This window comes from Rhinichthys klamathensis, unplaced genomic scaffold (assembly GCF_029890125.1).
Source record: "Rhinichthys klamathensis goyatoka isolate OS25496 unplaced genomic scaffold, OSU_Roscu_1.1 h1tg000056l_1, whole genome shotgun sequence".
NCBI lineage: Eukaryota > Metazoa > Chordata > Actinopteri > Cypriniformes > Leuciscidae > Rhinichthys > Rhinichthys klamathensis.
In genome coordinates, this window is record NW_026606601.1 from 348,241 (window position 1) to 363,497 (window position 15,257).

Genomic DNA, 15,257 nt, shown 5'->3' on the forward strand with positions numbered 1-15,257 from the left:
TGAGCGGGTGTCTGCTGTTCCTGAGCGGGTGTCTGCTGTTCCTGAGCGGGTGTCTGCTGTTCCTGAGCGGGTGTCTGCTGTTCCTGAGCGGGTGTCTGCTGTTCCTGAGCGGGTGTCTGCTGTTCCTGAGCGGGTGTCTGCTGTTCCTGAGCGGGTGTCTGCTGTTCCTGAGCGGGTGTCTGCTGTTCCTGAGCGGGTGTCTGCTGTTCCTGAGCGGGTGTCTGTTCCTGTTCCTGAGCGGGTGTCTGTTCCTGTTCCTGAGCCGGTGTCTGTTGTTGTTTCTGAGCCGGTGTCTGTTCCTAAGCCTCTGCCCTGGCCACCCTAGGTGACGTCGCCGCCCTGGCCGCCTGCACGACCTGCTTCCCCCTGCCTGCCCAAAGGGTCTTCACCGCCCTGGCCGCCCGAAGGGTCTTCACCGCCCTGGCCGCCCGAAGGGTCTTCACCGTCCTGGCCGCCCGAAGGGTCTTCACCGCCCTGGCCACCCGAAGGGTCATCACCGCCCTGGCTGCTTGCACGACCTGCGTTCCCCTGGTCGCCCGAAGGGTCTTCACCGCCCTCTGGCTGCCCGAAGGGTCTTCACCGCCCTGGCCGCCCGAAGGGTCTTCACCGCCCTGGCCGCCCGAAGGGTCTTCACCGCCCTGGCCGCCCGAAGGGTCTTCACCGCCCTGGCTGCTTGCACGACCTGCATTCCCCTGGTTGCCAGAAGGGTCTTCACCGCCCTGGCCGCCCGATAGACTGTCTTCTCCGCCCTGGCCACCCGATGGACTGTCTTCTCCGCCCTGGCCAGCCGATGGACTCTCGGTTTTGCCCTGGCTGTCGGTTAAGCCGTCACCCCTTGTTCCTGTTTCCCTTCATGGACCTGGCCCACCATCCCTACCCCTGATCCTCCACCGTTCCACCTCCCTCCTGAACTCTTGTGTTGTAGTTACGTTATGGAGCGTCTGGTAGCCGCTCCGTAGAGAGGGGGTACTGTCACAGTGTCTGGTTGTGTTTCCCTGGGTTGTCACTAGAGGTCCTCGTTCTCACGGTGTCTTTCACATTTGACTTCAATTCCCAGCATTCTGTCTGTCACTCATCAGTTCATTGCACTCAGCTGTTTCCCATCACCTTGTTAGATCTGTGTGTATATATACCCTGGCTGTTTCTGTGTTAGTTGTCGAGTCCTTGTTAGATGTCCTCACACTTCCTGGTTGGTTTCTTGCCTGTTCCTGTATTTTGTTAATCTTGTTGGATTGCTTACATGGTATTTGACCCTTGCCTGGACTGGATTACGCTTTACGGATTACCTCAAATAAATATATCTAACTGCATTTGGATCTGCTGTCTCTCTCTCGTGTGTGTGTCGTGACACATTGATCCAAACAGTCTCATTGGTATTTTCAGGATTCACAAATGTTTGACTAGTGAATTTCCATGACTTGTCCATGTTCTTCCCAGTCATTCATGATTGTTAGATTATTGGATAATTACATAAATATTTGGACAGATTTATAAATGACTTTCACATTTGACTTTGAAAGTAAGTTCCACTATACACAAGCTCTTGAATTTCCAGTTGATTAAAAAAAAAATTGAATCTATATTCGATACATATTACATACATTTTTACTCGTCTGCATGGCTTTTTGCAGGCCTGAATTTTGTGATTTAAAAATGTATTTATAAATGTATATTAAATAAAAAAATGTATTTACAGTTTTATCATTGTCTAATGTTAACCACATTTGGACATGTTTTACATCTACATTTTACAAATACAGTGACAAAATTAAATAGTTTTGTTTACTAATTTATTTACTATTATAATATAAATATAGCTTGTAATGTATGAAGTCCTCACCTCTGATGGTGTGTGTGTCACTGCGTGGTGATCTGATCTCAGGTTCAGTGTTGATGTAATAATCACAGCTCAGATTTCTGCTGTTCACTGATCGTGTGAAGAGTTCATTATGAGTTAAATAAAACATACAATGATTCTCTCCAGACAGACTCTTCTGAATCTGAGAGACTTGTGTGTGCAGAAGAACATCCTCAGTGTAGAGACTACAGGTGAAATCAGCTCTGACTGAAAGTGGTATTTCACAGTTGACCAGGACTCCACTGTCACTAACACTGATGAAGGGTTTCTGAAGTGAACCTGTTTAAGTCAATTAATCCATAATTAATAAAAAGAAAATATTGCAATAGCAGTTTCCAGACTAGAACAGCAGTGAAATCTCTCACCTAGAACCGTCACTGTAGCAGCAGGAGAATGAGGTGATGTTTTCTCAGTCCCGTTCTCAGTTATTATGTAGAAGCAGTAAATGTCGACTGATGCAGGTGATTTTACATCTGCCCATCTGAGCACTTCAACACCAGTGAGCTCGAGTTTACATGATGGACTGACTTTATTATTCTCCTGTTCACTGTTTCTGTAGAAATAACACTGTTTCACTGTAACATCTGCTGGCGTCTCACAGATCATCTTCACTGATCTGGACTCTCTTAGCACATCTGGAGATACTTTTACAGCAGGAGATTCTGAAACAACCAAAAACGGACAAGTCAATCATTACATCTCATTGACAATGTTTATTAATATTTACAATGTACAATAATATTCCAAAATTAATCACATATTTTCAGTACAAAAATGTGAAAAAGACAGCTGCTGATTATTGCTGATGTATAATTATCTAGTAAAACAAATATATCAGGTATGTTGCAGTTGCAGTTCACATGTTTGTATGTTCATATTAAAACGTCACACACATCACACGTCCTGACATATTTTATCCAATACATTTTTGTTCACTCTAAATGTGGACTTATTTTAAAAAACATTAAACTGCAGAGATCCCTTACTGTAAGTCTGAACCTCCATAAGAAGCTGAAAAGCAATGAAGATGAACAACTCCATTATAGCGCGAGTGAGAAAAAAGACGAGACTCACACAATAGGTGAATTAGGAAGCAACACATTAGACCACAGGAAACCATATAATGCACTTAGCAGTTTGAAGTAGAGGAAAGTATAGATAAAAATACTACACTTAGAGCCATGTGCAATGTAACATGTATCATAGCATAATCATTTCTCATATAATAGTTTTATGGTACTGTAACACTTTACAATAAGGTTCATTAGTTAACATGAACTAAGAATGAACAATACTTCTCTTAGTTAATATTAATTTCAAAATGTACTAATACATTATAAAAATCAAAGATTGTATTTGTTAACATTATAATGCACTGTGAACTAATATGAACACACAATGAACAGCTGTAACTGACATTAACAAAGATTAACTAATATAGTAACAAATGTAATGCTCATTGTTAGTTCAAATAAAACCATTAAACCTTTCGGCAAATTGACAAGTGACCTGACCTCTGACCTTGGCAGAATCATTTGACGTGACGAAGATCAAAACATCATCTACCTTTGGTTTGCTAACCCCATTCAAAATAAACAGCAAACATATACAGGAAAAATATAATATCCAAAGTTGTTTTAAATAAAATCTGTGACAGTGCACAAAGTATAACAAAATGATCTACAAGTAGAGATGCAAGTTATAATTTACATTTTATAATTAAAAAATACAATGAACTACTTTTTATCAACTTAGGCCTATGTAAATCCTGCATATTAAACAAGATAGTTGAGCTACAGGAACCAGTAGATGCAGACGTGGTCACAGGTACAGTTTTATCTCCAAGCTAATTATGACACACAAACTGATCCTCTCTCTCATTTTGTAGAGTTGCAAAGCCAGATTGCATCTAGTGAATCAGTTTGTTCCGATGGTTCTTGTAAATCAACAGTCTAAAAACATTCACAACCTAATTGTGATGTTAGTTATTATACAGTTAACTGTGCAATTATTAACATTATGTGTTCACACATGGCAGCTTTTGTTCGATTAAAATGTGCGATTGCTCTGTTAGAACAGTTCTGTGCATCCGAACCCTGGTGCGCATCAAACAAGTGGACTGAGACACCTCACAAATGGGTCTCCAAAGAAGAACTTTTAATATCCATGGAACCTTTGCATTGCACAAAAGGTTGTTTATAGTGGAAAATGATTCTTTAGATTATTAAAAGGTTTTCATTGGAAACCCATTTTTTCAGGGTTCTCCGTCCACTTGTTTGGTGCGCACCCACCAGGATTGGATGGCTTTATGTATACTTAATGTTATGGAGGACATGTATTAGAGCAGGGGTTCCCAACCACGTTCCTCGAGCCACCCAAAACTGCACATTGTCTGACACACAGATTTCAGGTTTTTGAGTCTCCGAGCAGATGACCTGAATCAGGTGTGTTTGATCGAGGAGACATGGAAAACATGCAGTGTTGGGGCGCTCCAGGAACGTAGTTGGGAACCCCTGAACTAGAGTATTACATGCTTGTTCAATTTAATCAAGGGTGTACTCAATAAAATAAAAAAGTAAACAAAATCAATTTTGTAACTCTTTATTTTAGAGGGCTACTTTACTTATTTTACAGATATTAATGACTTAGGCCTATTTTCATTGTCAATCTTAGATTTTTTTCATCGTTCCATTTGTCATCATTTAAAAATAGAAATAGAGAAAAATATCTTTATGTTCAGAGGGGGTGTACTCATTCATATGTGTGTGTGTGTACACATTTACAATCTCTTTAAATGACAGTTTATTTAATTATAATGATAAAATAAAAGAGAAATTAAATTAGCAGAGAATGATCTGGCATCTGTGCCAGACTGTATAATATATGAGTGTCTACAGAATCATCCGGGATGGTGCAGTACACATGGTATAATTTTTCCTATAGAGAACAAAGAAAATAAATATATGAAAATGAGAAGTATATATGGTAAAAGTTAGAAGAAACAGGTCTCTATACTCACCTCATGTTCTTCCGAATGTTTCTCATTGTCTTCAATATCATCTTCATCTGCCACATTACAAATACAATACCTTCATTTCAACCATTCTGAAATTTGTAACTTTTAACTTCTGTACTGTATGAAAATTATAAAACATACTTTGCACAAAAGAAATACTTATAATATGCAGCACATCATCATTTGTATATAGGATCATTTGTATTTACCTGGGCTCTGGGAAACAGCTGCTACCGTATTCATAGGACTAAACATAATAAAAGTACACATTTATTTTAATGTTCTAAACAAATAAGCACCTATATAAAGTACACTAGATATTTCTTACCTCTTCTTTCTTGGTTTTTGTCCTGGTAAAATATACCATACCGATGCATTAATGTGTTGTCATAGCAATTTTGTGATTATTAAAACCTGTTTATTAGTGCACTGCACTTACATATTTTCTTATAAATTAGGTATCATTCAAAAGCATAAACAGTCAAAATTCATCCTGTCAACCCCGTTTTGATGTTGGACATTGTGTTACCATGGAAATGATAAATTAAATCTAAATTAAAGGGTTGTGGCCACTGATCTATATAATGACATCAATATATAGATCAGTGTGTAAAAGCTGGCTTCTCCCCCTGGGCGTTGTAATGTTCCAAATTTACTGCACTATTTTATAATCAAATCCATTTCTAATCTTTACAAAACACATTTTGTGAGAAGAGTGATTGGTGACCGAAATGTATTCATGATTTGCGACAGGAGAATATATATATAAAAAAGTGGCATCCTGTGGCTATTTTTGGTATAGCGCCTAAACGACAGGAACCTCAATTTTTGAGATATCAACTTCAAATTTGGAGCACAACTTTATTAGACATATGGCTTTGATTTTTACTTTTTTTTTTTTTTTGAGCAATTTTAGACCAAATGATAAAAAAAAAAAAACATATTTAAAGGCAGGGTAGGTAAGTTTGAGAAACTAGCAGAAAACTGCTGGATTTTTAAAGTATCCAACAGAGAAACTCCCACCCAATCCCTTCTGGGCTCCTTCCAAAGCCACGCCCCCAAAACACATGAACGCGTGATGCCGACCGCTCAGCTGGAGGACGCGTTTACCAGCGCCGAGTGAAGAGGAGCGCAGTGCATGGAGTGACATCACCTTTTTTTGCCTTGTTTGCCTGCGCTGACTGTATATGCAGGTACAGGTGGTACTGGGAATTTTGATCCTAGCTTCCGGCAGGTACGTGCCTCTCCTCTTTCAAAATGAGCGAGTCAACCGGGCGCGCGCATGTGGGCCGCTCCTGTAGCAGCAGGGGTGGTTGCCATAGTAGCGAGGGAGAGACAGTCGCCCAGCCAATCATTGCATTCGTTCCGAAATAAATGCCCTGAGAGGACTACAGACACTCGATTTTTATACTCTCCTTATCAGAGTACTTACATTTTAGACATGTACTGGTATATAAAGACAGTTTAAATTTGGAGTTTTAGAAACAAACTGCCTACCCTGCCTTTAATATAAAATAAAATAAAAACTGATTAGTACCAGTATACTTGCTTTACAGTGAATCTAAATTTCTTTTGCAATAATCCGCTGAGTGTTTTCTTTAAAAAGAAGTTCAGAAAGAATTCATGAATTACACCAATTTAAGTGCATTTTCACATCAATACTCAAAACGGGGTGACAGGCTAACATGTTTTAAAGCTGTTACAAATAAATGTCAGTTTACTGTTAGTTAACTTACTGATGCAGAAGAGACATAAGCCCATGAGTCCGGTCAGGAAAATCCCCCCGCTGGTGGCCGCCAGTGCCATGATCAGCCATGTTTCTTTGTGTCAAAAGAAAGATCGGTTGATCACCATGTGCAACATTTTCAGTTGCAGTGATTAATCGATTGTTAATACGTACTTGTTTTTGGTATCCTCGGATGGCCATCGGTTTCACCAGGATGTGAAGCTTTGACAGCTAAATGGTGAAAAAAGGAAGATAGACAAAAACAGCATCTGTCAGCGAGATTTTAGTCCTAACCCTTACCCTATTTCTAAACCTTAACCCTACCCATAACGTATCCCTAAAATCAGAGGGAAGAATGGTGAATAACACTGTTGTGGAAGCATTGAACTTAACATAAACTGTAAACTTGTCCCTCAAATCTGATTGGCTGATTGGAATGTTGTTCCAAGGTCTTCAAATGTTGATGCAGAAATTATATTCACCGAAGCATGTATTCATTTAGCCTTATTTTGTGTATAGCCTAATCTTGGAAAAGGGTTCAATGGGGTTATATGGTTCTCTTTAAAATATAATTGTTTTTTTTTGTTTTTTTTTGTGTTTTTTTCAGCGATGCCAGAAGAACCATTTTGGATTCCCCAAAACAACTTGTTTGAAAAACATTTTAAGAAAGTTCTTCCACTATAAAGATAATTTTAAGTTTGAAAAGAGAATTTTAATTTTAAGAGAGTATGGCAAAAGGTCTATATAAGGAAAAAGGTCTTAAATAATTGCATAATACTTTCATGTTTAATGGGTTATTGGGATATTTTTCTACTGATAAAGTGTTGACAAGCTGCTTAATTCCTAAATTTTATTTAAAATAAAAGGTCCCGCTTTAATTTTTAAGGTTTAATAATTTGGTATGATGCACTTTTTGTGTACATAGCCTATGTTTTTACATTGTACTTTATTATTATTATTCTATTTTTAAAAATATCTGCATGTAATTAATGTCTGTAATTACATATATAATTACACTGTAGAGCCTTACCTTACACCCATCCTTAAACCCATACCACAAACCTGTCCCTAACCTTACCTGTATCCCACCTCAATATCAGCAAAAGTGTTTCACAATTCAATATGAAAACAAAAGCACATAGTAGCCTACTTACTTTTTAATGTAAGTACATTAAGGACACCTAATATAAAGTTCGACCAAAGTGTCTATAAAGCGCCTGACAGAACACTTTTAGTTTCTAACCGAATAGTGAATACAAATTCTGAAGAAAATATTATAATTCCATAGCTTTTATATTTATGTTTAAACGCTATAATGGTGTCTTTATAATCAGGTCTGTGGTTGAATCTAGTAGATTCTACACACTGTTCCTCAATTTTTGAGGCAATACAGAAAGAAACGTAGTGTTTCAGATCCTCATGAACACAGAGGTGGTGTAGGGAAAAAAACATCTCATCAGATCAGATCAGAACTCCACCACGTGTGTCCCGAAAGCTAGATTTGACCTTACCGTTTTGTCATAATCCCTTTAAATGCTATCAGTGTTACTGCAAAACATAGATATTTTTCGTACATTTTCATAAAATTATATTTTAAAGGAGCTCACCAGCCGTAGGGTTTATTGTGGTCTCGTACCAAGTAGTGTATTCTGTAGTCAGGGTTTCTGAAATATTAAAAATGTACTATTCAAAGTTAATGGTAAAAAAATTAATTATAATCACAATATCGGTTTATAGACTCAATAGAGTCACATTTAGTCTATACTTGTTGTTGTTTCACTTGTAGAGAATGTTGGTGTTGAATCTGCAGAAAACAATAAGCAAGGTTAATCATCAAAATAGTCAGCACAAAAATGATTATAAATTGATTTCGAATGAACTTACATACGGTTGATGCTTTTGTTGTGCTTGGTGACTGATTTTGCACAGGAAGAAAAACTATAGCGACAAAAACATACATTAAGAAAAATGTAAAATGGTTGAATTAAATGTAAATGTGTAGATTCATATACATTAAAAGACATACCTGTCAAGTTGAATTTGTCACTATATGGTGAATGTGTGGATGATGCAGGTTCTGGAGAATAACTGCAGCTCATCACTTTACTCTTTACTAACTTTAGATTATTAAATAACAAATATTCGGCGAGTGTAGAAATACACTGTGTTCCTCCAGATGGTTTTTGAGATTTTAGAATTTGCCGATTTTCATCTCCAATGTAAATAATACAAACATAACCAGCGTTATGTGATCCTGGTATATGACAGTTAATTCTAAATGCACCATTTTGATAGTCATGGGTTACTGTAATGCCAGGCTTCTCTTCTGAAAAACAACATCAGAGATGAGAACATTAGTGTGGAAGAACCAAAGGATTATGACAATACTAGAAGAGAACAACACTGTTCATAGAGGATGCTAAACAGTTGTGACACATTAATGTACTAAATGAAACATCTTACTCGGATTAAAAACTGTATTATTGTGAGAGTTATCAGCATCTGTCGGTCTGTCATATCTCAGCTGCGTTGTGTTTGAGTCTTTCTGCACTGACGCTGGAGACGCTGTCAGCCAAACCTGATCAGAGAGTCCTGTAGGAGAAACACAGGAAACCTTTAGATAACAGTACATCAAATATAAGTTACAGCTGCTGAACACAAGGGTCCCATCACCTCTTGCAAGAAAGCAAGCTATTTATTGGTCGAAATAAAATAGTAAAATATGTAACAAGATGCCCATTGACAACACTGAACTAAAGTGAGGTCTAACCATAATAGAGAAGTGATTCTCAACCAGGGGCCCACTGGGGGCCTCCGCAAACTTTACACGAGATGACTTGAAATGATTTAATTATATGAAAAAATAAATCTAACGTAATTCAAATACTAAAAATACAAATAAATCAAGATGTATTTATTGAACAACACACCAAGTCAGAATCTTTAATCTTATGGAATCACAAAATTATAGTTAATTATATTTAATATCAATACACTCAGTTTCTGTTATTAAAAAAATTGAAAACATTTTGCAAGGTATTTCTGACAACATGCACCTAATTCATGCATGAAACTAAGAAAACTAATTCTTCAACTTGCAAAGTGAATCATTCACCTAAAAATAAACCTGTGAGTGACTGTGAAGTGTTTATAGCATAGGCCTAGCTCTGTGTGATGATGATGATGATGATGATGATGATGATGATGATGATGATGATGATGATGATGATGATGATTATAAAAACAATCATTTATATTTATATCGTTACTTTTTCTTTTGCTCGCAACATAAACACAGAACAAATAACTAAAAACACCAGAGGAACATGCAGCACACGGTACTTAGACATCAGTATTTATACTTACACAAGTATGCATTTTAAAATGAAATATACTGAAATATAATTGTTTTCCTCTCATCTCACTTTATTCCATCATCAGGACAGCTCTACATATTTTAACAGTAATTGTCGCATTTCTTGCAGTTCTTATTTTAGCTGACAATGTTTATTGTAAATGTAGGTTATGCCTAAATTAAATCAAAAACAATATGCATAGTATACTAAAACAAAGGAGAGCAGAAAAATAATATGAGAAAAAAACTTGATTTCTTTTTTTTAAATGATCACTTACTTTGAGGTTGAATCTCCAGCAAGAGTGTAAAGATGAGGAGGATGAGAAGAACCATGTCAGCGTCACATGAAAGACTGATAAACTGACACACAGACGTCCTATACACACGAGGAAGTAGGAAGTAAGAAAAACGATAAACCAAATGACACGATACGACACAGGCATAAATGAGAACACAAACAAACAAAAAATTCTGATGCTGAGGGGAAAGTCAGAATGTGATGCATTTTAAAGTCTCAATGTATTTTCTCACAACAGTTTGTGTTTATCTGAAGTGATAGGTCTTTCAAAGCCACAGAACAGCATGTGTGGTTGAAGAAAAGCGTAGAGGGTTGAGTATCTACAAAAAGCAGATATCTGCTGCCTGATATATTTCACTTTTAGAACAGCGCTGTTTTAGTCATTGTAGGGCTGAGCGGATATGTGTAGAACTCTTCACCTAGTACTTCAGAAATCCTTTTATATCCTTTTATAATCCTGTATATGCTCCCAATGAGCCAAATAATGAGAAAGAACCAAATCTCTTACCACAGCTATGCAGACGACACACAGATCTACTTATCCCTATCGCCTAACGATTACAGCCCCATTGACTCCCTGTACCAATGCATTGAGGAAGTAAACAATTGGATGTGCCAAAACTTTCTTCAGTTAAACAAAGACAAAACTGAAGTCATTGCGTTTGGCAACAAAGATGAAGTTCTCAAGGTGAATGCATACCTTGACGCTAGGGGTCTAACAACTAAAAATCAAGTGAGGAATCTGGGTGTGTCTCTAGAGTCAGACCTTAGTTTCAGTAGTCATATCAAATCAATAACTAAATCAGCATACTATCATCTGAAAAATATTGCAAGAATTAGATGCTTTGTTTCCAGTCAAGACTTAGAGAAACTTGTGCATGCTTTCATCACCAGCAGGGTGGATTATTGTAATGGACTCCTCACTGGCCTTCCCAAAAAGACCATAAGACAGTTGCAGCTCATACAGAACGCTGCTGCCAGGATTCTGAGCAGAACCAGAAAATATGAACATATCACACCAGTCCTCAGGTCTCTACACTGGCTCCCAGTTACATTTAGGATTGATTTTAAAGTATTATTACTGGTATATAAATCATTTAATGGCCTAGGACCTAAATACATTGCAGATATGCTCACTGAATATAAACCCAACAGATCACTCAGATCATTAGGATCACATCAGCTAGAAATACCAAGGGTTCGCTCTAAGCATGGTGAGTCTGCTTTTAGCTACTATGCCAGCCGCCGCTGGAACCAGCTTCCAGAGGAGATCAGATGTGCTCCTACAGTAGTCACATTCAAATCCAGACTCAAGACACTTCTGTTTAGCTATGCATTTACTGAATGAGCACTGTGCCACTGTGTCCGACTGTTTGTACTGTATTTTATTTTATTTTTTATTCTAAACTGCTTTAATTATTCTTATTTCTTTTGATTATTTTAATCTCTTTATTCTTAACTGTTTTAATTATTCCTATTTCTTTTGATTTTTTTTTTTATGTAAAGCACTTTGAATTGCCATTGTGTATGAAATGTGCTATATAAATAAACTTGCCTTGCCTTGCCTTTTAAAGGCATATGTGAATTAAATGTGGCACAATGGCCTTCATCATCACAGTATGCTAATGCATATCTAGAGCAAGGGGATTTCATCAGTATGCTGATTGAGGACTGTTTGTACACTTAATAAACTTAATAAATAACTTTGCATGTTTTAAAGACTTTGAGAATCTTTCCATTTACCACTGATGAAGTTGAACGCTTAATTATATATTTTGTTGTCTAAACATTCAGGATAAATTCTACGTTTTCCTATCAGTTCTAGAAAGACTTTACCTTTAAGGAATAAGAGGTTAAAAAAAAAACTTCAGATTAATTATATTGGAGTCATGAAAATATTTGAATTAGACGCCATCCTTCAACTGCCTTTTGTTCCGATTATTGTCTCACAGTCCTGTATGTCGGCAGTAAGATGTTAATTGTATAGCTGCTTTTTTTATTTAAACAAAATAAACTGGAAAAAAATGAAGGTATCATGAAAACATAAGGGGACTCGTTTTATACCTTGTGGTTGAGAGGTGAATTGTATGGGCCTTTAATCATCAACCTTACCATTTGCAGGACCTGTTAGGCAGTTGTTGTGGCCTAATGATATTCCCTGTTGTGGCCTAATGATATTCCCAGTTGTGGCCTAATGGTTAGAGAGTGGGACTTGTAACCCAAAGGTCGTGGGTTTGAGTCTATCCTCCACTACCCACAACTGAGGTGCCGTTGACCAAGGCACCTAACCCCCAATCGCTCCCTGTGTGTGTGCACTTGGATGGGTGAAATGCAGAGCATATATTCAGAGTATGGGTCACCTATACGCTGATTTCACGCAGCCGCCATTTTGAAATCGAAAGCGAGGTTTCCGGTGGGAAGAACCCCGGAAGTACAGATAAACAACAATGCCTTGGACTACCAACCTGAAGCTGCTGGCGCGATTTACACTATTGGATGTTAATATCCAATATGTATATAGTTCGTTCCTGCTTCTTTTTTTTACGTTCTGAATTATATATAAAAAATAATTGTATTTATAAATGAATTTCACTGTATATAGTCTAAAGTATGAAAGAAATGTATGTACATTTTTAGAATAACTAATTTCTACATTAAACACAACAATACGCCATCGCATCCACAACTATGATTAAAGGCGACACTTCCGGTTTTCTTCCCACCGGAGCCATTTCAAAATGGCGGCTGCGTGAAATCAGCGTATAGGCTTCTTGGCTACATGTCACTTTCACGTTAAACGATGGCTGTGATGGGTAATTAATTAGACTTGACAAACTCCAAATGAAAGTGTAGATCATAAGACCACACTTACATCCATTTGCACTGTGACATAGGGCAGATCGGGGCACATGTCTCCCATTTGGACTTTTATGTTTAGTTTGCCCTGTTCTGTTCCTTTTTCCTGTTTCAAGTTTTGTAGTCCTTTTGTGGTTCCCCTCATTTCTCCCTGATCCTTCCTTGTTACAATAACCGTTTTTGTACCCAGAGGTTCAAAATGGCATTCTGGCATACTCATACTAAGTTCTGCCTTATAAAGATACAGTATGTAAAGAGTAAGATTTGTTTTTTTTTTTAATTTAGCATAAATAACTGTACTAATAATAGATGTGTAATGAGAAACAAACACACCTGAACAAGCATTGTCAGTCTGTCATATCATATCATATCATACAGAAAACCTTTAGATAACAGTACATCAAATATAAGTTACAGCTGCTGAACACAAGGGTCCCATCACCTGCAAGAAATCAAGCTATTTATTGGTCAAAGTAAAATACTATGTTATAAAAGCTCATATTTTAGAACAAGATGCCCATTCACAGCAAAAGTGAACAAAAGCAACTTGCTCTGACCATAACAGAGAAGTGGTTCTCCACCAGGGGCCCTCCGGGGCCTCAGCAAACTTCCAAGGAAGCCACAGGATGAAAACCACTGTAATGATGAGATGTAGTGATGAGAACAAATGGAGACTTAAAGTTCAGGGGAAACCCAGAATCGTTGTCGGGATAATTCCGGTTCACGTGGCTACGCGGAAGCGATAAAAAATTCTGTATTATAAAATTTTCAAGGCCTTTTTTTTTAAAAACCTATTTCATGGTTTGCGTTCTACACACAGAAATATTGTTCTGATGCTAAACGGAAGGTCAGAATATGATGCATCTTAAAGTCTCATTATCATTTTCTTTTAAGTGTTGATGTCTTTCAAATCCACAGGACAGCAGTGTGATTGAGCAGAGAGGGAGCAAAGACAACTACAAGCACAGCTCTGTCACTCATTGATTTAAAAACTGTATAATAAAGAAAATAGAACACAAAGAGAACAATTTTAATATGTTATGAAGTCTATTGTTATTGTGAGCCCGTTCAAAAGAACCTGGGCCTAAGACTTTTCCTTACCTGTGATGCTCTTAATTGATTACTATTGCATTATGGGACCTTGTGTTTAATGAGAAGACTGCCATCATGTCTGGTACATCTCTAAGTCCCCGTGTTAGGCAGCAGAGGTCCCCTCTGACTCATATCCACAGTGATCAGATGCCTGTCTCACAGTCCTGTATGTCTGTACTTCTTTAGGTTACCCTTGTTGGGTTTGGTTTTCATGAGACGTCTTAAAAAAAACTATCGTTAACAAGGTTTGTGGTTGGTAAGATTATTTTTCGAAATTTCTTATGCTCACCATGGCTGTATTTATTTATGGTAATCAAAAATACAGTAATATTGTGAAATTGTATTACAACTTAAAATGTACTGTTTTCTATTTGAATATATGTATAAAAAAAATAAAAAAGACTCCTGTGATGGTAAAGATGAATTTTCAGTCTTCAGTGTTAAATTATCCTTCAGAAATCTGCTAATATGCTGATGCTTTTCAAGAAACATTTCTTTTTATTATCAATGTTGGAAACAGTTGTGCTGATTAATATTTTTTGAGCAAACGGTGGAAACGTATGAGCTATTACTTTATTAATTACTTAACCAACAGCAAACAATAGAACAATACAACTTTTTGTACAAATTTGTATAATTTTTTTTTGTATTTTAAATCCCATGTGATCCTATGAACAGAAAACTTGTTTATATGATTATTCAGCAATTAAAAGGAGACTAATTTATCTGACAAATAATTTTTATGAGACCATTTGAACAAAACAAATGTGGATATTTTAGATATTACTTTGAAGAACAGAAAAAAGGACAAAAACGCAAAAATATCTCACTCTTAGAACAAAGGTTCGTGACTCAATCCTATAGAACCGGCAAAAAGGTCTTACATGATTGCATAAAACTTTCATGTTTAACGGTTTGTTTAATTCATAAAATTGAATCAAAATCAAAAGGGAATTCAAACAAAACTGGGAAGCCCTAAAAAGTTCTATATATGAAACTCTTTAAGATTCTATAAACATTTTCTTTTAAGAGTAAAAGTAAAAATTAGGTGCTAAA

The 15,257-nt window shown here is 37.0% G+C and overlaps 2 protein-coding genes and 1 long non-coding RNA gene across 3 annotated transcripts in view; all 3 read right to left on the bottom strand.

Moving 5' to 3' along the window:
- Positions 1-3,071, bottom strand: part of LOC130083499 (uncharacterized) — a 95,870-nt gene extending 92,799 nt beyond the window's left edge. The window contains exons 1-2 of the mRNA XM_056248537.1: positions 2,845-3,071; positions 2,224-2,520 (exon numbers count right to left, since the gene is read on the bottom strand). Coding sequence (XP_056104512.1) covers positions 2,224-2,520; positions 2,845-2,899 — 352 coding nt within the window. The 5' untranslated portion in view covers positions 2,900-3,071. The remainder of the gene's footprint in view (positions 1-2,223; positions 2,521-2,844) is intronic.
- A 1,572-nt stretch (positions 3,072-4,643) lies between these two features.
- Positions 4,644-4,975, bottom strand: LOC130083480 (uncharacterized). The gene is made up of 2 exons (XR_008806839.1): positions 4,878-4,975; positions 4,644-4,795 (listed from the first exon to the last, which is right to left on the bottom strand). It is a non-coding gene; the product is annotated as an uncharacterized LOC130083480 (long non-coding RNA).
- A 3,366-nt stretch (positions 4,976-8,341) lies between these two features.
- On the bottom strand, positions 8,342-10,379 carry LOC130083481 (uncharacterized). Its single transcript, XM_056248508.1, has 5 exons — positions 10,234-10,379; positions 9,064-9,192; positions 8,627-8,926; positions 8,485-8,538; positions 8,342-8,404 (listed from the first exon to the last, which is right to left on the bottom strand). The coding sequence occupies exons 1-5, from the start codon at positions 10,286-10,288 to the stop codon at positions 8,355-8,357; spliced, it is 588 nt and encodes a 195-aa protein (XP_056104483.1). The 5' UTR covers positions 10,289-10,379; the 3' UTR covers positions 8,342-8,354.
- Between the last annotated feature and the right edge of the window lie 4,878 nt (positions 10,380-15,257).

Coding starts and splice junctions, on each gene's coding strand:
- LOC130083481 (XM_056248508.1), bottom strand. CDS start 10,288: ATGGTTCTTCTCATCCTCCTCATCTTTACACTCTTGCTGGAGATTCAA. Junction 9,193..10,233: donor GCTGGAGATTCAACCTCAAA/GTAAGTGATCAT, acceptor TTTCTCCTACAG/GACTCTCTGATCAGGTTTGG. Junction 8,927..9,063: donor TAATACAGTTTTTAATCCGA/GTAAGATGTTTC, acceptor GTTGTTTTTCAG/AAGAGAAGCCTGGCATTACA.